The sequence below is a fragment of the Gobius niger genome (genome assembly GCF_951799975.1).
Source record: "Gobius niger genome assembly, chromosome: 3".
Classification (NCBI taxonomy): Eukaryota; Metazoa; Chordata; class Actinopteri; order Gobiiformes; family Gobiidae; genus Gobius; species Gobius niger.
Genome location: NC_136854.1, coordinates 5,193,542 through 5,218,145, shown reverse-complemented (window position 1 = coordinate 5,218,145; position 24,604 = coordinate 5,193,542). Strand labels below are relative to the sequence as shown.

The 24,604-nt window shown below is 43.5% G+C and overlaps 2 protein-coding genes across 3 annotated transcripts; one reads left to right on the top strand and one right to left on the bottom strand.

Annotated features, from left to right (window-relative positions):
• On the bottom strand, positions 1-10,503 carry LOC306961398 (dynein axonemal light chain 4). 2 transcript variants are annotated; one of them, XM_079554125.1, is made up of 4 exons: positions 10,243-10,503; positions 5,653-5,732; positions 3,691-3,774; positions 1-1,535 (listed from the first exon to the last, which is right to left on the bottom strand). In XM_079554125.1, the coding sequence occupies exons 2-4, from the start codon at positions 5,722-5,724 to the stop codon at positions 1,371-1,373; spliced, it is 321 nt and encodes a 106-aa protein (XP_079410251.1). In that variant the 5' UTR covers positions 5,725-5,732; positions 10,243-10,503; the 3' UTR covers positions 1-1,370. The 2 variants fall into 2 exon arrangements, with proteins under 2 accessions (XP_079410251.1, XP_079410250.1); XM_079554124.1 differs by having other exon boundaries at positions 10,168-10,498.
• A 4,537-nt stretch (positions 10,504-15,040) lies between these two features.
• Positions 15,041-22,806, top strand: LOC306960314 (neuronal pentraxin receptor-like). Its single transcript, XM_079552729.1, has 5 exons — positions 15,041-15,809; positions 16,098-16,404; positions 18,972-19,213; positions 20,908-21,087; positions 22,006-22,806. The coding sequence occupies exons 1-5, from the start codon at positions 15,126-15,128 to the stop codon at positions 22,243-22,245; spliced, it is 1,653 nt and encodes a 550-aa protein (XP_079408855.1). The 5' UTR covers positions 15,041-15,125; the 3' UTR covers positions 22,246-22,806.
• The last annotated feature ends 1,798 nt before the right edge of the window (positions 22,807-24,604 follow it).

Here is a 24,604-nt window from a genome sequence, read left to right as displayed (position 1 = left end):
CCATGCAAACTAGTATTTCCTCTGAGCTTTTTCAACAGTTATTCCCGTATATTCCCATTTGATTTCCGTGACTCTCTGTGATTGATAACGAAGTAAATCCCTGCTCACAGGAAGTGCTTAGACTGAGCAGAAACGCCCGCAGCACAGACGTGGGCTTGCTGAATATCATAACTGCTCCTTTTCCGAAGAATCAAACCCATTAAAATACCACGTCTATAACTATATCACATTGAAATGTTAGAACTTTTCAAGGGTCAAGTCAATCTTTCAAAGTGTAATGTTGCCTTCATGTGCCATGGGGAAACGGATCCTTTCTTGTTGAGACCTGGAAATGACCAGTGCAAGGAAACATACACACCGGCACACTCAGTAAAACAGACATTCATGTTTAGCCTGGTTTCTCCAACTATTAATGCCAAACCAAGCAAACTCTGCAAAATCCAGCCCACATTTCAACTTGCTGTTGAACCGCGGGTTGAAGCCCAAAGTTTATAATAATAAATGTTTTAATGTAAAAAAGATCTGTTGCAGATCTCAACAACTACAAGTGTGTGAAGGAAAACAGAAGAACAGTCTGTGCAGACCTTCAAGTGTTCAGTGAATTTGAATACCAAGCTGGTCAATGTCCTTCTTCGTGGACAGAGTAAGACTTGTTTTGGTTTAAACAGGGTGTCTGTGCAATTCTCAACTCTACAAGTAATATTTAGCCTAAATATAATATCACATAAAGGCAGCATTAAACCAGTTAAATGATACAGTACGACCAAGGGCCCAAAAATCAGGTCATAGACCCTTTCCAGAATGGCACAGAGTTAGCCGTGTCAATCTTTAATGACTACGCAGGAGTTATTGGTGGAAGTTCACTGTAAACACGTCATTACATCACTCCACTTGTCCTGACAGAGAAGGCACTGAACACTGTGCCACTTTTTGTTTCATAGGCCCAGTACTGGCCCAATAATGACCCAGTAACTGAGTCAAAATGTTCATATGTGCCATTGTTTAACTTTAAACCTCTAGGCCCTGTATTCAGATGGTGTCACCTATCCTCAAACATACCCTTTACATGCAAGCACGGTTTAATCAAGTCAAAGTAAGTCCATGTGGACCCGACAAGGGAAATGAGAACAGTATCTCTCTCCAAACAAAGTTCTTTAGTGGACAGCATCCCTGGAGACTGTGGCCGTGACGTCTCCATGTTTGCTCTGTCCGTCGGATCAGAAAAGCATATGTGCGTTCCACATACTGAAGGTGCTCATTCGTTCAGGCCACACTAACTAATGAGAAGAAAGGAAACCTAATCTGTGCACTACAGAGAGTGTCTTACAGGAGCACGTCACTTTGGACTAAGAGGCTCCTGAGGGAGGGCATCAGGAGCATTTCCACACGCACACGGCCAGGCTGCCTCCGAAGAACATGTAGAGCAGGTTCTTGACCTCGTGGGTGACCTCGAAGCCGAAGCCCTCGCCGATCACCACGTGCCATGAGCTGCCAAACTTCTTATCCATGGACTCCTTTATCATCTTGGCCGCACTCTGAGAGAAAGAACATCATGTTAACGCTTTTACTACTGGGACTTCATGACTCGAGAGCTCCTGTACAACTGACCACTATGACTGTGTAAACATCTACAATCCCTTTCTTTGCACTGCAGACTTTGACCTTTTTATAGATGTTGTATAGATGTGGATTTCTTTAGCTTAGGGTGACCAGATTTCCCAACTCATAAAATGGGACACATTTCATGAACATGCTACAAGGGTTCCAAATCTTCCACGACATTGGTGTTAATGTCTCATGACATGCACCAATCCTTATTGAGAAGAAGTTAGAATGAGGCAACTAATAATCACATTGGCCAAAAACATTCATTTTCAAATGAAGCGTCTGATTTCGGGGACTATATTGGTCAAAAATTGATACAACTGGGACAGGGACTGAGTAAACTTGGGACAAATTAGGTTTGGTTTGATTTGGTTTGGTTTGGGAGAAATCTGTTGGGGTGTGGAGCAAAAGACTCAAAACTGGGACTGTCCCATCTGGTCACTTCTTTTATGTGGATCTGTCCCCTTTTTGCGACCACTGTGCACAGAGGAAGCAAAACAATGTGGAAGGGCAGAAAGAAAGCTATGCTCTGCGAATGATTACACGGGGATAATTGAGGAAGGAAGAGGTAAAATCACTAATAAATGGGTGAGTGTGTCAGGCTGGAAGTCAAATGTAGTATTCCTTTTGACAGAAAATTAAGACAAGTTACTTTGTTCTGCTTTAACAAACTTTTAGGAAAATAAATGTACCAACTTTTAAGTTTTAAAGAGACTAGATGCAAGTTGGTCATTTTATACTCACTACTGCCACCTCAGGTCTTGTGCGTAACTGCAGTCTCTACATTAAGCTTGTGCACGACGGCACTTCAGATAAAAAATAACAACTTTTTCAGTGACAGTGCAGGATTTTAGAGGCAGTGAATAAGTCTGGGCCCATTCTACATCATTCTACACAGAAGGACATGGCTGGAACATGTAGCGGGAGGAAAATACTTAATTTTAACATTTTTAAACTCCGTACAGTCCCTGTAAGCTATAAGCCCCATTTGATAAATAATTACTGCAGTCATATTTTGAATGCCTTTAATCAAGGGACGTTTAATCAGAATATCCTTTCTGTCAAAAGAGCTCAATTTCTTAGCCTTGTTCAGCCTAAAGCTAGGCTGAAAACACACTTGTTTAAAGCCACTTTTGACTGCTAATTGCACATGTGCAATGTATATGTATTTTCTTAAATATTTTGTGCTAAAATTGTTTTTTATTATATTGCACTTATGGAAAGCACTTTGGTTCAGCGGGTGCTGTTGTAAAGCGCTATACAAATAAAGGTTGATTGATTGATTGATTGATTGATTGATTGATTGTTCTGATATAAAACTACATGCACGCCCATATAGCCTATTATTTAAAGAAAACAAAGAATTGATAGAAGACCAGGAATAACAGGAATTGTGATAAAATCTCATCAAATCCCATTTACTAGTTTGGTCATTTTGTCACAAACAACACAATACAGCACAATGGAAACATACAAGATCAAAATGTGTCAAATCATGTCAAAATCTCGTCTCGTTCCCGTGGGATTTGCCACCTGAGATCTGTAGTAAAGGCAGTCGACGAAGGATGGGCGGATCGATACCACAGTATCGATATATCGATACCAAACGGCTACTTTTTAAGTATCGATGTTGGGCAAAAAGTATCGATACTAATTTGCATATGTAAAACGTAGGCGTGGCAGCAATTTTAAACATATTTTCAATTTTCAACAATTTTCATCTTTTCATCTTTGTTCTGAACCAAAACAGTCCACAGGAGCAGGGGATTGAACTAAGCCAGCCATATCATTCTGATTTAGATTCTGTTTGTCATTAAAGTATTAGTTTTAAACTTTGTTTATGTATTTAATTTCACATAAACATTGTATAATTAACCAGTTAAAGTAATATCATTTCAATGTATTAATTATATAAAATAACCAGTTTTAGAAATGTATATTGATTGAAATACATTCACCCATATAAAAAATGACCAGTATCGGCATTGGTATTGGTATCGAGAAAAATGACCCCAAAGTATCGGTATCGTATCAATTCCAAAAAATGTGGTATTGCCCATCCCTACAGTAGACCAGATGCCCTACCTCATTGTTGGTTGCAAACTTTTCACACGCCGTCACGCACAGCTCCATCGTTTCCACCCTCATCTCCTCAGGCATGTCTGTGTGCTGTCGGGAGAGGCATAGGGACAGTCAGGGACATCAGCAGCACAACAACTGGACGGTACTGACTCGCCCGCCTTTGCTTTATTTTCATTGTGATATTGGAAGAAGGAATTGCAGCACTTCGGTCAGAATTTATAGACAAGGAAAGTTCTGTGTCCAAAAGTTGTAAACCAAATGTTGAGTGAGATAGTTACGTTACGTTACACACTGGGCCTATGCCTCATAATAGAAGGATTTGAATTGTGTCATAAATGTGCAGTGCTGCCCCTCCTGTCCTGGCAGCGTTCACGTCCACCACTGACTGTAAAAACCAGTGGAGAACACGCATGATGATACACATATCAGAGCAAATCTTATTTCAAGAGTGAGCCGAGTCCCAGCCCTAATGTTTCCAGTGTATGACTAAGGCTGCAGCTAATGATCCACAGAGCCGCCTCTGGGCAGCGGGAACACACTTTCTTCCTCACAGCTAATGTGACGTAGGGCTTTTTCCTCTTGAACCATGTGGTCGTTGTGCCTCAATGTTCTGCGTTTTGTGGCGCTTCATTGTGTTCTTGTGGACTAGAGCAGGGGTTCACAAACTTTTCAGGCCACGACCCCCAAATCCACGTGAAGAAATTAGCGATTACAATAACTTTTGTCATAAAAGAGTTTTACATTAAAAAAAAGAAAGTAAAATACAAATTGCCTTGCAGCAACCCCCACCCTCAGTGTCCTGTAAACTCCTATTGGGTTCCAACCCCCATGTTGGGAACCCCTGGACAAGAGAGCACTTTCTTACTACATTTTGGAACGTACAGAAAGTACATCAGGTCCAGCTAGGGCGGCTCGATTATTGAAACAATAATAATCACGATTATTTTAGTCATAATTGAAATCACGATTACTCAAACGATTATTTGTTGCTTTTAAAAAAATGTCTTTATTTTATTTATATATTTATTGATAAAAAAAACTATGCTGAATATTTTGTTTTCTGAACAGTCATAAAAGCACAAATGACTTCAAGTTTGCCTTGATTAAGGAGAGGTCTCTGTTTCACATCTGCCCCCTGCTGGCCAGCCCTCACACCTGCACAAGCAAACTAAGCAGGGCGGCCTGATGACATCATCACACAGCGCTGTTTGTTTTTATGTCAGGCAAACGCATGAGCCATGGCACGGGAAATGCGAAGGGAAAATAATCCCAGCGCCATTAAATAATGCAAGTCTGCTATGCAAAAAAATTAAATATATATCTTTTTTTATCTTTTTCAATTAATCTTTTCAATTATGCAAATTTTGTAATCGTTTAGTGTAATAATCGAAATTGTAATCGCATTTCGATTAATTGCACAGCCCTAGGTCCAGCTGACTGTATTCAGAAATAGACTTTAAGAAAGGGATGTCCTGATCTACAGGTCGATACATTGATTTGAAGGGAGTGTTCCTCACACGTTGGAGAAACTGTTGTGGTGAATCTGCTGTGGTGAATCGGCAGCTTTCAGTTTATCACAGAGTTACTACGGCTCACACTCACAGTCAGCAGCTTATCCTCACTGAGGAGAGGCTCGACTGTCGCTAAAATCTGAAAAATGGCAGAAAAATGGCAGAAAACACTTCCATCTGCAGTGCTTTCATTGTGAAGTTAAATTCCGCTCCATAATTTGGACCTGGTTTCTTTATTAATCCAAGCTTTGTGTTGTTTCATACTGGTATGGTTTGACGGTACCCAGCCCTAGTTCCAGATTAAACCTCGTTAACGTTGTAGCTACTGTTTGGACTTAATTTAGTTGAATGCTGATTAGAAAAAACACATTTTCTCCCAAATATGAGGTCACAGCAGTGGACCTCACAACATGTGTGACCAGTCTTTTAAAGCCATGATGCAGGTGGGACTTACCCTGATCAGAGGAAAGCTGTGCATTCTCTTATAGTCGGCCTCTTCTTTCTTCCCCTCTGCAGTCGCAGCCATTCCAACTCCTACAAACAGAACCAGGCTATTCTTTAGCTAATGCAACATGTTTCCATCTGGTGAGTTCAGTGTTTCCCATTAAGACAGGAGAGTATGGTGGCCTCATGTAATCTTTCTGCATAATAATCAGTAAAAGGCACTGGGCACAAAGCACCATATGGGGGGTCATGCTCTGTGTAGGGTATTCATGCTCTCTTATTCACAGTATATCTATACATCTGCAGAATTTGGTCACAGAGATTTAACCTTTGTAGAAATATAGCAGAGGTGAGCTGCCACAGCGTGATATTTGGGGTCCTTATGTACTTCAGGACCCAGGACCCGGCTTTCAATGTTTTACTATCCAGCTTGTGTAATAAAACAGTGGCAAATGAGTAAACTTAGCTGCTTTAGAAAAAAAGAGAGAACGGATTTCAAGACTTCCACCATATCGCCTCCCTGTGCTGCCGAAGTTCTGTAAAGGCGCCCTCTACAGGCCGATTGAAGCCATTTTTGCACTAGCTTGATAAAGTGGGACATGTTTTTGTGAAAACCAAAGTGACACGACACGGTCTACAAATAGAATTAACCCTCATGACTCGAGGAAGAGCAAAGCAACACTACAAATATACGAAATAATGAGCAGGTTCAACATTTGTCCACCACGGAAACAGACCCTCTGTAAAAAGGCGCATTATGCAACTTTTTGCAGCTTTAAAGTGCTTATGTTTTAATGCTTTAGAAAATGTGACTTATTTAGATGAATAATGTCAATTGTAAGTTAACAATTATCATTATATTTCAGTGAGGCAGTAAATTAATGTTAAATTAATTTAATTAATTAGTTCTGGGGGGGACCCCGAGGCGACACCAGGCCAGCTCATAGTCCCACCAGCGTGCCCTGGGCCTCCCACGAGGTCTTGTCCCACTAGGACATCACTCGGGTGACGGCTGAGCTAGGGGGTTACAAGCAAACCCACCCCGGTGAAGCAGCTATCATGACTCTGTCATGGCTCTGTCATGACTCTGTCATGACTCTGTCATGGCTCTGTCATGGCTCTGTCATGGCTCTGTCATGGCTCTGTCATGACTCTGTCATGACTCTGTCATGGCTCTGTCATGGCTCTGTCATGGCTCTGTCATGGCTCTGTCATGGCTCTGTCATGGCTCTGTCATGGCTCTGTCATGACTCTGTCATGACTCTGTCATGGCTCTGTCATGGCTCTGTCATGGCTCTGTCATGACTCTGTCATGACTCTGTCATGGCTCTGTCATGGCTCTGTCATGGCTCTGTCATGACTCTGTCATGGCTCTGTCATGGCTCTGTCATGGCTCTGTCATGGCTCTGTCATGGCTCTGTCATGGCTCTGTCATGGCTCTGTCATGGCTCTGTCATGGCTCCGTCATAGCTCCATCATGGCTCCCTCATAGCTCCGTCATAACTCTGTCATAACTCTATCATAACTCTATCATAACTCTTGGGAGAATTCCTTGCACATTCCAAGGCTTCAATTTTCATTTCTGGAGATTTGGGACCCGAGCCAGAACGGATTGAAGAGCTACCATTACTTTCGCATCCGCCGCCATTGCCAAACTACAACCAGCAAATGTGGCGCAAATGCTTGACGTCACCTACAAGCCCCGCATCCTCCGCTCGCTGAATGGTGGGTTGAAATTCAACCGGTGTAACTCGGCCACTGAGATCAGACCCAGACGTACATGTAGGGAAATGATAAATGAACTGAGTTTTACGGATGGCTAATGGTGTGTTCCAGACAATGGCCCGCTGGCCGCTCTGCTTTTTGGCAACAACACTAGGGGCCGCCTTAGCTCCGCCACAGCTGTGGTACCACTAGGGGTGTAACGGTACGCTAAAATTGTATTCGGTTCGGTTCACGGTTTTGGAGGGCTCGGTTCGGTTAATTTTCGGTACAAATAAATAAGAACTAACAAAATTTTTCTTTTGAAAAGCTGCCAATACACAATAGAATTCTTGCATAAAATAAATAAAAGTGACCCATTTGGGTGATATTTTAAATAAATTGCACTCTTATAATGAGAGTTACTGTAACTCATGAGAACCATGTGGATTCAACTCAACAAAAAGGCCACAGTGAACGGCTTTTTACTCTCGTCTACTCGCCAAACTACTCTAGACTCACCAGACACAGTAAGAAGAGGGTTTAAATGAGAGTGAGGCCTAGAGCTGCAGCCCAGAGTCCGCGCAGAGAAAACATGAGAGCTGCGCCCGGGACAAAGGTGACATGATGCAGCCGCGGAGGAGCCGCGCATGAGGCGAAGCACCGGGAGACAGACGGCCGAGCGGGACACGAGCGGAGAAGCACTCGCGCTTTGGATGAGACAGGGGGAAGGCGGTCGGTCTCTCCTGCTCATTCACTTCACCAGACTACTCCGTTTTGGAGTTATATGTGGCGAAGTAGGCGGAGAGTGAGTGCGCGCTGGAAGAGCCTGTCCCCGTAACAACAACGCGTTGATTAATCAGTGAAACAACACTACGTAGTTTGCGTATAGGAAGAACCGGCTCTGAGCGCTGGTGTAACTTTTTGGCTGAAGTGCGGACGTGACGGGATATTGTAGCGAGGCTCAAGACTTTTAATCAAATACTTAAAGCCAGCGCCTGTAGTTTCTCTCGGCTACTCATGCAGCTTCAATGTACATCACTCAATAGCGTCCGTGCGGAAACTCGCGTAGGAACTTTGTTCCGCGGCACTTAATATGACGCTAATAATAAATTTACATTATTTAATGAAAATAATACACCGAAACGGTACGCAAGTGGACCGAACCGAACAGGCCGAACCGAACGGTTCAATACATCCCCGTGAACCGTTACACACCCCTAGGTACCACCATATCCCCACTAGTCTCCCATTGAAATGCATTGGACTTCAGACACATGAAAAACAACTTTAGAGCCTGGTCCCTAATTTTCTAAAACTTTCTACAGCTAGATATTCCTGCTGTGATAACGCTGGGTTAGTTACAGTTACAGAGACCAGGCTGGTTTTCGTAAGAAAAATGTTCGAAATCTCGTACTACTGAGGGCCGGACTGTTAGCATTGGAGCAGCGCAAACTGGGCGGCACGGTGGCGCAGGGGTTAGCGCTCACACCTCACAGCTAGAAGGTCCTGGGTTCGATTCCCAACTGGACGGGGCCTTTCTGTGTGGAGTTTGCATGTTCTCCCCGTGTCTGCATAGGTTTCCTCCGGGTACTCCGGTTTCCCCTACAACTAAAGACATGTACAATAGATTCCCCTCTGGGGCCAGGACTCCCCTGAAAAAGAGATTCTTAATCTCAGTGGGACTATCCTGGTTAAATAAAGGTCAATAAAAAACTACACGTCAAACAAGGGTGGAGTCTACAGTGAAGATCCCGCCCATACGCCCTTTTTAGGAACATGCTTCGTCGGAGCTGGGGAGGGGGAGTCTGTACATATGCCATTACTTTCCCCTCAAGCGTAGTCATTGTGGCAAACGGGGAGGAGTGAGCAGGAGACGTCTATTCTTTTTAACGGTCTATGGTTCCAGACAACTGGTAAGTGGTAAATTTACCACTTCCCACTTGGAAAAATGCCTTGGAACGAAGCTTGAACTGGTAATTACAACTTGTGAACTCGGAAAGACTGCTACATGTTCGTATACAAGATGAAGACAGTAATGGCGGCCCCCAGTGGAGCAGCACCGCTACTGATAAAACTAACAAAACCACTGCATCAGTGACGTGAACGTTACTTTTGGTCACAGCTTCAACATAACATTATGTCGCATGTTTATAATTAGATCTGGTTTGAAGAAACGTTCATATAACGTTAGCATCGTATGAGCTAACTGTTGTAGCATTAGCCGTTTGTTTACATAAGACTTCAATCACCTGGAACGCACTGAAGCCGTAACTGATAACTTTCAAGTGGGAAAAATACCAGTTACCAGTTGCCTGGAACGCACCATAAGGCCAGGCTAGGTTTGACTCATTTCCCATTGATTTTACATGGTCGGCACAGCAACAGTTTAAAATTGTTTGCCTCTATCTATGTCACTTCCTGTCAGTGTTCAACAAGGAAGTGAAACAATAAACACCACAAAAATGGTCAAACGAAAGTGTAAAATCGTAATATTTCTAAAAACCTAGTGTTTACTAGGTTTTAGAAAATATTATGTCAAATATGTCCAGATTATTGGCTGGTGCCCAGTGTCCTCCTCAGTTCAGGCTTTAAGCTAACGTTAGCTTGTTTTCGAACATGAACACAACACTGACCAACCAACCACCGTTAGCTGCATCATGCTAACGCTAGCAAGTCACAGTAAAACTGACAGTCTATAGCCAGTTACGACCTCATACAGCTGCCTTTAAGTACAAACAGACAACCACACAAATCACCTTTGTAACGTAACAAACCATATGTGCATGCTCGTTAGCTTTAGCGTGATAATGCTACTACTGACCGTCCTCTTCTTCTCTGCTCCCCAAACGCGCCGCTTTAAAAACCTCTCGCTTTGTTCTCGGTTGCTGTTTCTTACTTCTCCGCAGACACGAAGATGACCGGGCAGTGAGCACCGGGCAGTGAGCTGGCAGCGCACGGAGAAGCCAGGGAGCGGGTCGCTAAGGAGACATTTTGTACACACACAACACAGGCTGCTACTACAGGACGGAACTCACGAAAAAGAAAATCGGCATTTCACCCGAGACGTCGCCATGGATACTCTCAACAGTCCCGCCCACCGCGCTGGGTCACGAAGTAGAAAAATAAAATAGTTTGAAGTGCATGTGACACATTAGACATAATTTCTGCACAAAACATAGTAAACCTCTCGCTTTGACCGAGCGCCTATTCTCCAGTTCAGCTTTACCCAAATCTAAACGCGTCTCCACTGGAGCTTAAAGCCTACAGTGGGGGAAAAGTCCCACTTAAAAAGATGAGAGCGGCCTGTAATTTTCATCATAGGCTACCTTAACTATGAAAGACAAAATGAGGAAAAACAATCCAGAAAATCACATTGTTTGATTTTTAATTAATTCATTTGCAAATTATGGTGGAAAATAAGTATTTGGTCAATAACAAACAAGCAAGATTTCTTCTTTAAAAGGCTCCTCTGTCCTCCACTCATTACCTGTATTAATGGCATCTGTTTGAACTCATTATCAGTATAAAAGACACCTGTCCACAACCTCAAACAGTCACACTCCAGACTCCACGATGGTCAAGACCAAAGAGCTGTCGAAAGACACCACAAACAAAATTGTAGACCTGCACCAGGCTGGGAAAACTGAATCTGCAATTGGTCAGCGGCTTGGTGTGAAGAAATCAACTGTGGGAGCAATTATTAGAAAATGGAAGACATATAAGACCAATGATAATCTCCCTCGATCTGGGGCTCCACGCAAGATCTCACCCCGTGGGGTCAAAATGATCACAAGAACGGTGAGCAAAAATCCCAGAACCACACGGGGGACCGAGAGCTAGGACCACATAGATACAGACGGCATCTCGTCATAGAAGGGGGCGTGGCCTCGCCAAGGGGGAAAATAGAATCTTTTGGGAAACACACTTTTTCACTTTTTTTAGCCATGTTCTGGTGGAATATAAACTCATTTATCACATACAAATAAAGTCAAGTGTAAATCGGGCCCATATGGATATTTTCTCACAGCAAATTGTTCAGTAGAAGTGAAAAAACGGCAGTTGTAGCTAGCGCGAGCTAACCGTTAGCATTAGCCCGATGCTAACATGTAGCATCAAGTTAGCATTCTCCGTTATTCATGTATTTATGGGCTGTTGAACCACTTTGCTGCTCCCCATGTCTTTGTATCATTATTAGAAGAAACTATGTTCATATTTCAGCATTTCTTACAGTCGTTTTTGAATAATTAGAGAAAATATACATTTTTTCAAAATTGTTTTCCCCCTTAACTGTTTCTAAAAATGACCATATATGGGTGATTCCAGAGATACCGTCTGTACCTATAACAAAAGTCACCGTTAGTAACAAAATAGAGTTCGGGAATGTCCACAGTTACCGTGGAGATCCGCCATCTTTGCAGCTGTTAGCATACATTTCCATAGACTAACATTAGCTAAAAACAGTATAAAAAGTGGAGAAAAAAACCAGTGGAACGACTCCGTTAGCTGCTGAGATACTGCTGGCAAATACATCTAACACACCGTGGTCTCCAAGTGTTTTAATGTGAACAATAACTCCAGTATTTTAACTTTCAAAATCTCCATTAGTTTACAATGGCTGCTAATCCCCTAATGCTTAGCGATATGACGTCACATTCCCGAACTCTATACGCCGCCAGGGACTCAATCCTGCAGTGTAAAGGAAAGAATGTATGGGGCCATGTTTCGTGAGATTTTGAGTGAAAACAACCTTCCTTGGAGTGGCCTAGGCAGTCTCCAGATCTCCGTGTGTGAAGACCTACAGGAACCTCTGTTATATACCCTTTTTTGGCAATGACAAAGTATTGAGATGGACCTTTGTTATTGACCAAATACTTATTTTCTACCATAATTTACAAATAAATTCCTAAAAAATCAAACAATGTGATTTTCTGGATTATTCCCCCCTTATTTTGTGTCTCATAGTTGAGGTATACCTGATGAAAACGACAGGCCTCTTTCATCTTTGTAAGTGGGAGAACTTGCACAATTGTTGGCTGACTAAAAACTTTTTTCCCCTCTGTATAAGCCAGAGTAATGCCTCGTTTGAAAGTTGAGCCCTACAAAACTATCTGAAGGCTCTGAGATCTGCTGATCAGCTGCGTTTAGAGGACCCTCGCTCCAAGTATGTGACCAAAGGGGACGGGGCTTTCTCTGTTGCAGCTCCAAAACTGTGGAATGACCTGCCTCTCCACATCAGAGCTGCACAGACACTGGACCAGTTTAAATGGTTGCTTAATGCAGTACTAGGTAACTCTTCCCCCTAGAGGCCATAAGCGCAACTGCAAGTGTCGTAGCAAGTTACAATTTTTTTACTTATTAATTGTCTTGGAGAGTAAATACTACGCTGACAGGAAAGGCGAAGGGAGAGAGGGTTACTGTGCATCCAATTATACAATGAAAATATTTTATTTCACTCAAACTAGGCTGTAAATACTGTTTAAAGTGACGTTAGCCCGCAGTTAGCTTTGCCCGTTAGCATGTTAGCTTCTTCGTGATTTCATTAGTGTGTATTGCTTTCTCCGGACCGGTGGCAGTCAAGTTGCAAACATGGTTTTCTGTCCAGAGACACCAGGGGGAGATGAAAGACCCTCCAATCATCCCATAAACACTTGTATTACCCCCACAGGGACTACGGAAAGGATTTATTAAGGTAAACACGTTACTTAGTACTGCTTTAAGACTCACTTCACGTATCCGGCCAAAATCTGAGCTGTTAGTGCTTTGCTGTTTGTATATTGCGTTTTGTTTATTATAATTTTTCTGTACAGTAGACCTTTTTATGAAGCACTTTGGTCAACAACAGTTGTTCTAAATGTGCTATATAAATAAATTTGATTTCATTTCATTTTTTGTTGTCTGTTGCTTTTTCATGGCTTTTTTTGGTTGTTTTTTTTATGCAATTTTGTGTCACTTTTTGTTAAGAGGCATTGGTTTAACTTGTATTTGTTTTAGTTTGAGAGGCGCAACCAGGTCAAGGGTGGATTGAAGCCGACTGTTAAAATCATCAACAATAAAATCACAGGGTGCAGGTAAAACCATGGGAGGGTGTTTGTGTAAAATATCGATAAAAGTTGCAGCCACTTCAGGGGTGAGATGGCGCTTCCCTACAGTTCTCACAGAGGTCTCACGCTGGATAAAAGCGGTAATTTAAAAACAACAGGCAGTAGTGGTCAGAGACAGCCAAGTCAACGACAGAGGACACACCAGTGGACAGGCCATACGTGATGACCAGGTCCAGGGTGTGTCCTCTGGCAGGTCGGCTGTGTGACATGCTGAGTAAAAGACATACAATTAAGAATGTTTAAAAATTCATTTGAAAGAGGATCTAAAATATTATCTACATGTAAATTAAAATCAGGAATTGTCAAAAACTCTGAAAACTTGTGAATAAAAAGCGAGAATTTTTTTGGGGTCATAAACTTTCAGGGCTGCTAAAAACAACTGCGCTGGATTCAAAGGTGGTAAAATCATCAAACAAAATGGGGTTGTTATTCGAGAGAACCGCCTCCCCTTTCGCCACTCCTCACAAGTGAAGGTTAAATTAGGCGTTGGGACCGCTCACCTTAAAGCTGCATTATGGAACTTTTTTATGAACAAAAACAACAACTTATATTTGAAGAGTTCATTTGCAAAAGCAGATATCTCCGTTTTGACTTTTTTTCGAAATCGCTTTGGATGTTTGTTATTGTACGCAACAGATGCCACTTATGAAGCTAAAGTTGTGTGAATTTAATTAAGATCAAGTGACTTTATACTTTATGGCACTGAAACAAATCTGGTAATGAAAAACACTGCTATGTAAAGCGAAATGTTCAAGCATACGTTGAGTTTTTTTCAATGGCACTTATCTGTTTTTGCAAATGAACTCTTCAATTTTGTGTGTGGGCTATTTGACCTTTTGCACAGACTGTTCAGTCAGACAGGCTGGTGTCATCAGTCAAAGGGGAAACAACACTGACCTGCAGGGCCAGATTCTACTCATTTTAATCTTAATAATAATAATAATAATGCATTGGTTTTATATAGCGCTTTTCTGGACACTCAAAGACGCTTTACATTGCACTATTCATTCACTCCATACCTGGTGGTGGTAAGCTACTATTGTAGCCACAGCTGCCCTGGGGTAGACTGACGGAAGCGAGGCAACCAGACTGCGCCATCGGCCCCTCCGACCACCACCAACCACTCACTCACACACTACATTCGCCAGGCTTCCTGGTGTTACCAAACGGTCGCCCATCCAAGTACCGACCAGGCCCTTCCCTGCTTAGCTTCCAAGGTCTGACGGGATTGGGCAGAGCAAAGGCGGTATGACCACTCTTGTCTGGGTTTGGGTCTGGACCAGACTTTCATTCACCAGACACCATTCCTCTTTTTGTCTGGGCTTAGCCCGTCAAAGTCCTGGTGAAGTCCTAGTTTGATCTTGTTTATTTTTCAGTGGATGAATAATGAAAGTAGTGACTAAACCTCACACTGTCTGTCAGAGCGGTGTCTGAAGCTGAAAAGTGGGGCCTGTTGACTGAAGGGCCCCTGAGCACCTGTTGAGTAGCCTATATAAATAAAGTATTGGCCCTGAGGCTCCAGCTGTGCGTGTTTCCGTGTCAAACACATAACAGTCTTCTAATGAGAACGTGCCGTTCCGCGCATGCGTACGTGTCTCTATGGAAACGGCGGAGGGAGCAGCTCTTGCAGCATCACTCGCCTCAGCCTCACTCGCATCAGCCGCACGGAGCAGACAACATGAAGTTCATGGTGGTGGTCGTGGGGGCGGGAGCTCTGGCCTTCCTCGGGGCCGTCATCTGCATCATCGCCAGCGTTTACCCGCGTAAACGGGCCGCTCCTGACGGGGACAACAGCACCTCCACGGAGACCCTGCTCCCTCTGGAGCCCGAGACCGTGGCGCAGGCGGGGCCGCTGGGCGCGCTCCACGGAGGGGCCTCGTATGACGGCGGGAATGCGCTGAGCGGCCTCGGTCTGGACCTGCCCAGTCTGAATGAGCTGGGCCAGAACCCCTCGCTGAGCTTCAGCCGCCTGGTGTGCACCCCACTGCCGCTCGGAGACTGTCATGGCCGGGTCCAGGCCGATGAGCCCCAGGCCGATGAGCCCCAGGCCGGAGCCGATGAGGACTGGAGCAGCCTGCGCGCCACCGCGGACGAGCTGCAGCAGGTGATTCTTCAGCAGAACCAGCAGATCCTCATGGACCAGAGGACCATCCGGGAGCTCACGGGCAAACTGAGCGAGTGTGAGAGCGGCCTGGAGGAGCTGCCCGCGCCCGAGCGAAGCATCGATCTGTGGAGCGGAAACCGCCGCATTATGGCGGGGGATGAGGTGGGCTCCACGGCCGCGCAGATGCAGACGGCCCGGGCAGTGGAGGAGCTGGCCCGGGCCATCATGGACCTGAAGGACCGCATAGAGAAGCTGGAGGTGGGTGTTTGTTATGTGTCACGGACCTCAGGGGAAATCCATAATAATAATAATAATAATGATAATGATAATAATAATGATAATGATAATGATAATGATAATGATAATAATAATGATAACAATAATACATATGCACGAGGGGCACGCAGCGTGCACGCGCTCTACATGAACGTGTTTAGACTGAGACCAAACATGGACTCCACTACCCCTTTCACTTCAGACTTATGTGTGTGTGTGCGTGTGCGTGTGTGCGTGCGTGTGCATGTGTGCGTGCGTGTGTGTTCCCAGGCGGAGATCGGCCCTGCTGCTCTGAACCATTCCGACTTCTTCACTGGGGCCAGTCCCAAAGGGAGGGCCTCCACCCCGCCCCCTCCTGCTGCTGGCTCCCCGGGGCCACATAGACCTGCACACCCGTCCAGGCCGTCGGCCAAAGGTCCCCCTGCTCGAGCCAAGACTCCCTGGAGAGTGGAGGACCTGGAGGGCGAGCTGGAGAGGAAGATCAAGATGCTGGAAAAGGAGCGTCAGGCCATGAGGAAGGACAGCCAGGGCACAGCGGAGAAGAGCAGCCCAGGAGGGGAGAGCCAGCTGCAGCACTGTGAGTCAACACGTCACATTCACATATACTCTCAGAGGGTGGCCCGGGGGCCAGGGGCAGCTCTCTGACCAGTTTCCACAGCCGTCAGCCTTTAAACTGACTTACAAGAGATGATACATTTCAGTGCTGATTATTCTACACAAACGTTTCCTCCAGAACCAGTGTTTGTGTGTGAGACAGAGTTGGCGTTAAGGTTCCAAGCAAATGCAATAATTTAATTTAATAAAACCCTAGATCGGACGGGATGCTCATTGACGTGGCACACGCAGTGGCCATCTTGTGCCTGGCCGATGAGGCTAACCCCTATGCCACCACAAAACAGCAGAATGTGAGACTCATTGTTTGTGATTAGTTTATTACCTCTAAGTCTTGTGTCTCAGTCCGGATCAGCTCATTATCTCGCTGTATTAGCTTTGTTTTCTCCATTCATTCCCAGGGTTCAGTGTATCACTGGCCCATGTTCAAAAAATATCAGTCATGCGGTGTTAAAAAGTACAGAAATACTGTTTTAAATTAGGAAACAAATGTTATATTTGGCATAAATATGAGTGAATGATTTGAAGTGTTTGACAGAGGAAAATCGATGAATGAAAGGAGCTAAAGCCTTTGCCTCAGATAAAACTGGAATAACATTTGGAAAACCAGATCTGACATAAGGTCAGTCACAAATATCAAAGAGTCATAAAATAACTCAAAATACATCAAACCACTTGATTACATTAGAAGGGCCAGTCACCAGATTGTCACCAGCATTGCTATTGGTTCCAAAGTATGGCCATGAATTATCTAGAGTTTTATTAAAGATCTTTGGTTCCAAGCCTGTGCTTCACACATAGTCTTTCACTTCAGACTTATGTGTATGTGGCCACACATGTAGCATCATTATTCAGGGTACTCTACACCCTGATGTTTTTTGTAGTAGCCTAAAACATAAAGTAACGTATGTCTCATGAAGAAAAGTGTGATCAGGGCAGCGGCGCAAAACGAAACAAGTACGAGAAAATGGTCAAACCAGCATATAAGTTTGACCCACAGATTTAATAATTAGAGATATCCAGTGTTCCATTCAGCCTCTTCAAAGTATTGGTTCCGACTCATCTACTTGAAACTAGGGCGGACTCGGGTCGACCCATAAGGAGCTCCATCATTATGTGAAAACGGCCTTAGAATCAGCTAATCTGAACGTAAACAACTCTCTAGATGAGCTAAACCTCGACCTGTGGAAAAGGTCCGGATTACTGGACCTAAACTCTAGGCCCAAATGAGATGGAGTTCACACTGTTGGAAAGATGTAACATTCAAATATCTATGTCTCAATAATATGTACAGTGAGAACCATATGTTTACATACACTTCTTAAAAAAACACATCTGCATTTTTTTCTCACTGTCAGACGTGAAACTAGAATTGACTTTTATTTTTCTTAGGTCAATTAGAATTTAAAAAAATATTTCTATTTGCCAAATTCCAGAAGAATGAGAGAATTGTTTATTACTTTTTACAAAACCAAAAGTTTACCTACATTAATGGTGTTTAACTAAGAAGCTCACATAAGACGATAAAAGAACAAATCAGCTGATTTCCGCGTCAGGTGTGGAAGTTGAGAAGCTCGTTTTGACCCGAGTTCTCCAGTCGTTTCCCCAGTCGAGCGAGCGTTCACGTGAATCCCCAAACTGGGGAAGTCGTTGGCCCGAGTTCCCGAGGACCACAGATCACTATACCTTTAAACAGTTGTCATGACATTGGAAGCACAAGTCTGGTTCATCCTTGGGTGTAATTTCAAGGTGAAGGTTCAGGTTCATTGGTTAAAACAATGATATAAATGTCCAGTCATCACACAGATCAGAAAGAAGGCGGGTTCTGTGTCCCAGAGATGAACGTGCTGTGTCTGAAATGTTAAGATCAACTCAAGAACAAATGTATAAGACCTGGTGAAGATGCTGAAGACTTTGTCATTATCCAGAGTCAAACCAGTCCTGGACCGACATGGACTGAGAGGGAACTCTGCAGGAAGAAGCTCTGACTCCAAAAGAAAAAGGATAAGCCAGTTTGGAGTTTGCAAATAAAAAAGGATAAAGAATTTAATTGTTTTTTAATTTAAAAGTGAAAGCTTGGGCACAGATGAGTCTTCCAAATGAACAATTCCCAAAGCAAACTGACAAACTGGTTACAAAGTGTCTTCAGGAAAACAAAGTCAGTGTTTTGAAGTGGTCATCACAAAGTCCTGACCTCAGTCCGGTTGAAAATGTATGGGCAGCTCTGTTACACCAGCTCTGTTTGGACGAATGGACCAAAACTCATCCAACTATTGTGAGAAGCTTGTGGAAGGAAATCCAAAACGTTTGACCCAAAATATACAGTTTAAAGGCAATTCTACCAAATATTAATTAAATGCATCGATTTTTGGTTTTGTCAAAAGTAACAAAAAATTGTGTAGAAAATTCTATCTCTCATTCTTCTGGAATTTGACAAATAAAAGTAAATTCTGGTTTTTTGTCTGACGGTGAGGGAGAAACATGGTTCTCACTGTATATGGTGTGTGTGTCTCATGAATCTGTGGTCCTCAGCCCTGAGTGAGCCATCGTTCCCGGACGGCTTCGTGCTGGCCTTTCCCATGCGGACCAACTACATGTACGGTGTGGTGCGGCGGGAGGTGACGGAGATGTACGCCTTCACCGCCTGTCTGTGGCTACGGCCCACAGAGGGAGGCATCGGGACCCCATTCTCCTATTCAGTCCCAGGACAGCCCAACGAGCTGGTGCTCCTGCAGGGGGCGCACAACCCTGTGGAGCTGCTCATCAACGACAAGGTCAGAGCCGGTGTAGCCCTCACTTAGACCTGCTATAGTCCACACTTAGGTCTGCTATAGTCCACACTTAGATCTGATATAGTCCTCACTTAGATCTGCTATAGTCCACACTTAGGTCTGCTATAGTCCACACTTAGATCTGCTATTGTCCACACTTAGATCTGCTATAGTCCTCACTTAGACCTGCTATAGTCCACACTTAGATCTGCTATAGTCCTCACTTAGATCTGCTATAGTCCACACTTAGATCTGCTATAGTCCTCACTTAGACCTGCTATAGTCCTCACTTAGATCTGATATAGTCCTCACTTAGATCTGCTATAGTCCTCACTTAGATCTGCTACAGTCCTCACTTAGACCTGATATAGTCCTCACTTAGACCTGCTATAGTCCTCACTTAGACCTGCTCTAGTACTCACTTAGATCTGCTACAGTCCTCACTTAGACCTGCTACAGTCCTCACTTAGACCTGCTATAGTCCTCACTTAGATCTGCTATAGTCCTCACTTAGACCTGATATAGTCCTCACTTAGATGTGCTATAGTCCTCACTTAGATCTGCTATAGTCCTCACTTAGATCTGCTATAGTCCTCACTTAGACCTGCTATAGTCCTCACTTAGATCTGCTATAGTCCTCACTTAGATCTGCTATAGTCCTCACTTAGATCTGCTATAGTCCACACTTAGATCTGCTATAGTCCTCACTTAGATCTGCTATAGTCCTCACTTAGACCTGCTATAGTCCACACTTAGACCTGCTATAGTCCTCACTTAGACCTGATATAGTCCTCACTTAGATCTGCAATAGTCCTCACTTAGACCTGTTATAGTCCACACTTAGACCTGTTATAGTCCTCACTTAGACCTGCTATAGTCCACACTAAGACCTGCTATAGTCCACACTTAGACCTGCTATAGTCCTCACTTAGACCTGATATAGTCCTCACTTAGATCTGCTATAGTCCTCACTTAGACCTGCTATAGTCCTCACTTAGATCTGCTGTAGTCCTCACTTAGACCTGCTATAGTCCTCACTTAGACCTGCTATAGTCCACACTTAGACCTGCTATAGTCCACACTTAGACCTGCTATAGTCCACACTTAGATCTGCTATAGTCCTCACTTAGACCTGCTATAGTCCACACTTAGACCTGCTATAGTCCACACTTAGACCTGCTATAGTCCTCACTTAGATCTGCTATAGTCCTCACTTAGATCTGCTATAGTCCTCACTTAGACCTGCTATAGTCCACACTTAGATCTGCTATAGTCCTCACTTAGATCTGCTATAGTCCTCACTTAGACCTGCTATAGTCCTCACTTAGACCTGCTATAGTCCTCACTTAGACCTGCTATTCACCTTATTCCGGAGGTTCCCAACCAATGGGTGCTGGCTGCTCTGCTTTATGACCACGACACTGGGGGCCGCCATTGCTCCGCCATTGCTGTAGTACCTCCATTTTGCCACTAGGCCCCCGTTGAAAAGCATTGGAGTTTAGACATTTATTGGAAAAAAAACCCTCTATTATATGGGGCCCGAGACCCACCGTGGGAGCTGAATTTCGGCCCACCACCCAAAATGAGTTTGACACCCCTGACTTTGTCCCTTGAAGGAAGAGGAGAAAGGAGAAGGAGAAAGGAGACCTACCTTTTCACTTCTTTCACAGCCTTAGTCTACTGCTTTGTCCCTCCAGGTGGCGCAGTTGCCCTTGGACCTGCTTCAGGGCCAGTGGCAGCATGTGTGCGTGAGCTGGACGCTGAGAGACGGTGTGTGGAAGGCGTACCAGGGGGGCCGCCTGAGGGGCCGTGGGGAGGGCCTGGCCGCCTGGCACCCCATCAAGCCTGGAGGAGTGCTCATCCTGGGGCAGGAGCAGGTAGGAGCTATTAGCCCAAACAAACAATCTTCAGGCTGCACGAAATGCTGTGTTGCTGTGTTCAGGAACGTGTTCCTGTCAGATCAGAGAGGTCACTGACAATGAGACACATATTAAACATACTGTAAGACCTAAGACCTGCTGGACCTAATAAACACATAATATTCACCAGAGCACTGGCAGACATTAGCCCAGGGTGAGCGTTAGCATCATTAGCATCATTAGCATCATTAGCATCATTAGCATCATTAGCATCATTAGCATCACAGAGACAGTGGCGCTGCACAGGAGGGGATTAAATTTAGGGTTGATTAACAATGAAGGTAAACTATACGTCTGTTAAGTGTGACATCACACACAATAATAAGCTACTTCCAGGTCCAAACTGTCAACAGTTCCAGAGACAAACGGCAAAAACACAACTTTATCTGAACCTCCTGCTGAAATAACAACAGATAAAAGGCCAACAACTGTTTTACTCCTAATTAGAACAATATATCTCATAATTTCTCCAGGACAAATGAAACTATAGTTCTATTTAAAATAAGCCTTCATTGTGTAGCTTATTTGAAAAATACTTTGATAATTAATGTCAGAAAAGACTTACTAAAGAAAGTCTAGAGTAAATGTGATGTTCTGTGTGATCAGATGTACAGGTTCCAATCAGATCAATCCCACTGGACCAGGAAGTGGAATGATGACATCATCACTTAACAATCCCATTATAGTGTTGTGTTTTTATTTTCCCCTAGTACAGGGCGCTGCCATGTTGGATTGTCTAATTAGGGATAAAGCAAGCTGAGTTTTATGTGCAGTTTATAGTTGTGAAAGTTGGTTCCGGAGATGAAAATCCCATTCAGAATCTCCATAGACTTTTGATATTTTATAATTCGACTTCAAATGCGTGTGTGTTTGCAGGACACGGTGGGAGGCCGCTTCGACGCGTCCCAGGCCCTGGTGGGGGAGCTCTCACAGTTCAACCTGTGGGACCGGGTCCTGAAGCCTGCTGAGGTGTCCGCCCTGGCCGACTGCAGCTCCTCCGCCCTGGGCAACATCGCGCCTTGGACCGACTTGGACGTGGACGTGTACGGGGGGGCCACCAAAGAGTCCACCGAGCCCTGCCACGGCACCCACAAGGCCCCCAGCCCCAACCAGTGAGGGGCCCGCCCGGCTACTGTACATGTTAGTGTTGTGTCTTGTAATGGCAGTGAGGTGTAGCTTTCTCACTTTGAAGTGTCCTATGTAAAGCGCAGAGGGGGTGAGTAACCAGGATATTTTCTCAAGTCAGAGCAACATGTTTTTATGTATTACTTTGTAAAAAGTAAATGTCTGGATAATTACACGAGAAAGAGTATGGAAGTATCAGTAAGTGTTTGGACGCTGAAGAACAATCCATACAGATGGCAACACATCACACGAGGGGCGTGACCAAGCCGAGGGGGAAGAAGACCTCTTATGGGAATCACAATTTTTCACTCTTTTTAGCCGTTTTCTGGCGGATCATAAACATTTATCACACACTAATAAAGTCAAGCCAAAATAGATGTTTTTTTCACACACAAAAAAAACACGTCTTGCTATCGTTAGCATATGTAGCATGAGGCTAACGTAGCTTCCTGGTTAGTATTGTCTGATTTTTTGTATTTATGGGCTGGGCTGCTCCTCTCCTTGTCTCTGAATCTTTTTTAGTAGAAAAATGTATTCATAGACACAGATGACTCTGGAATCTCTGGAATCGCCCATATATGGTCATGTTTGAAAACAATTAAGGGGGAAAACAATTTGGAGAAAAATCTAAACTTTCTCTAATTATTCAAAAAACGCTGTAACAAATGCTGAATTATGAATATAGTTTTATACTATATAAAGATACTAAGACATAGAGAGGAGAAAAGTAGCCCATACATACATAAAAAACATGATGCTTCATGTTAGCACCGTGCGAATGCTAATGCTGAACAATCTGCTGTGAAAAAACATTCAATTGGCCCCGATATAGACTTGACTTTATTTATATGTAATAAATATGTTTATATTTCGCCAGAAAATTGCTAAAAGGACTGAAGAATGGTGTTTCCCAAAAGATTCTATTTTCCCCCTCGGCGAGGCCACGCCTGTATCTATAATAGTTTGCATTCATGTTCTAGAATTCAGTCGAAGAAGGTGCCAATACAACTTTTAGCTTTTATAAAGCTAAAGAAAATGTCCAAATGTTTTCCCTGATCTTTATTTGACAGTGTGAATATTCTTATGACCAACATCACGCTCATGTTTTTGAATATTGTGTCCACTTTTGGACGCCTTTTTGAGGAAAAAATTAGACCATAGTTCATATGAGCTGGAAGAGAGGACTTTAAACTTCGTGACAGTTTTTGTTTCATATTAATTGGCCGAGTAATTACAGAGAAATTAGACACAAACTGAGACTAGAAATCTACATGAAGACAGTTACCATAATTACCACCTCCATTTTAAACTATAGGCTCTTTAGAATGTTTTGATGTCACGTGAAAGCAACCTATTCAGGATTTGTTAAAGTAATGGTGATAAAGGTGCTTGGAACATGACCATATATGGGCTATTCCGTCTATTGCCGTCTGTATGCTCCCATAGAAGTAAAGGTACCACGTGCTCTGCTTTGAGAAATGGAACTGATTGCTCCCCACCTCCATAAAGCAAATGTGTTCTGTTGGGCATTGAAACAAGTCGTGTGAATAGGGTGACCAGATGTCCCAGTTTACCCGGGACAGTCCCAGTTTTGAGTACTTTGTCCCACGCCCCAATTGAATTCTCCAAAAAAACACAGATTTGTCCCAATTTTTGGGCAATAGTCGATCTATATAAGATATAGTAAAATTTATGTTTATGGCCCATGTGAATATAAATGACCAAGTCTGAAACAATTAAAAGCCTCAATTCTCGCACCTTCTCAGTGGATTGGTGCATGGCATGAGATGTTAAAACTTTTACCGTTCAGCGTAGGAGAGGACTTGGAAGATTTAGGAATCCCTACGTAATATTCTGGAAATGTGTCCCAGTTTTTAAATTGGGGAATCTGGTCACCTGACGTGTGAAGCAGCATATTTTAGCTTTTCGATTCAATTTTTTTCACCAAATGCCTTTCTCACTGTCTTTGGAACTCTGTCTGGTATTTCTCCGTAAAGTTGGATATGTTCAGGAGAAAAAGAAAAGAAAAACACTGCAACTGGCTGCACCTTTTCACTGTTTGGGAAAAGTTACCGCTGTCACTGCTCGCCTCTTAGTGAAGCAAAAAAAAAAGAATCTGTGATAACAAGTCATTATTTTCCTGGAATGCATTGCAGATTTCTTTCATTTAATATATGGAAATAGTGGATTGTATGTGTAAACCAAACTCACCACACGCTTCAGAGAGCTGTGTTTACGGTGTATATTGTGCTTCTTCCAATCAGTAATGAATTGGGAACATTGTTTATCATGACTTCTGTTCACTCTGCTGTGAGTGTAGAATAGTTACAGCTCCTTTAACTGTTAAAGA

Coding starts and splice junctions, on each gene's coding strand:
- LOC306961398 (XM_079554125.1), bottom strand. CDS start 5,724: ATGGCTGCGACTGCAGAGGGGAAGAAAGAAGAGGCCGACTATAAGAGA. Junction 3,775..5,652: donor ACAGCTTTCCTCTGATCAGG/GTAAGTCCCACC, acceptor CTCTCCCGACAG/CACACAGACATGCCTGAGGA. Junction 1,536..3,690: donor AGTTTGCAACCAACAATGAG/GTAGGGCATCTG, acceptor TCTTTCTCTCAG/AGTGCGGCCAAGATGATAAA.
- LOC306960314 (XM_079552729.1), top strand. CDS start 15,126: ATGAAGTTCATGGTGGTGGTCGTGGGGGCGGGAGCTCTGGCCTTCCTC. Junction 16,405..18,971: donor GGAGAGCCAGCTGCAGCACT/GTGAGTCAACAC, acceptor TGTGGTCCTCAG/CCCTGAGTGAGCCATCGTTC. Junction 21,088..22,005: donor TCATCCTGGGGCAGGAGCAG/GTAGGAGCTATT, acceptor GTGTGTTTGCAG/GACACGGTGGGAGGCCGCTT.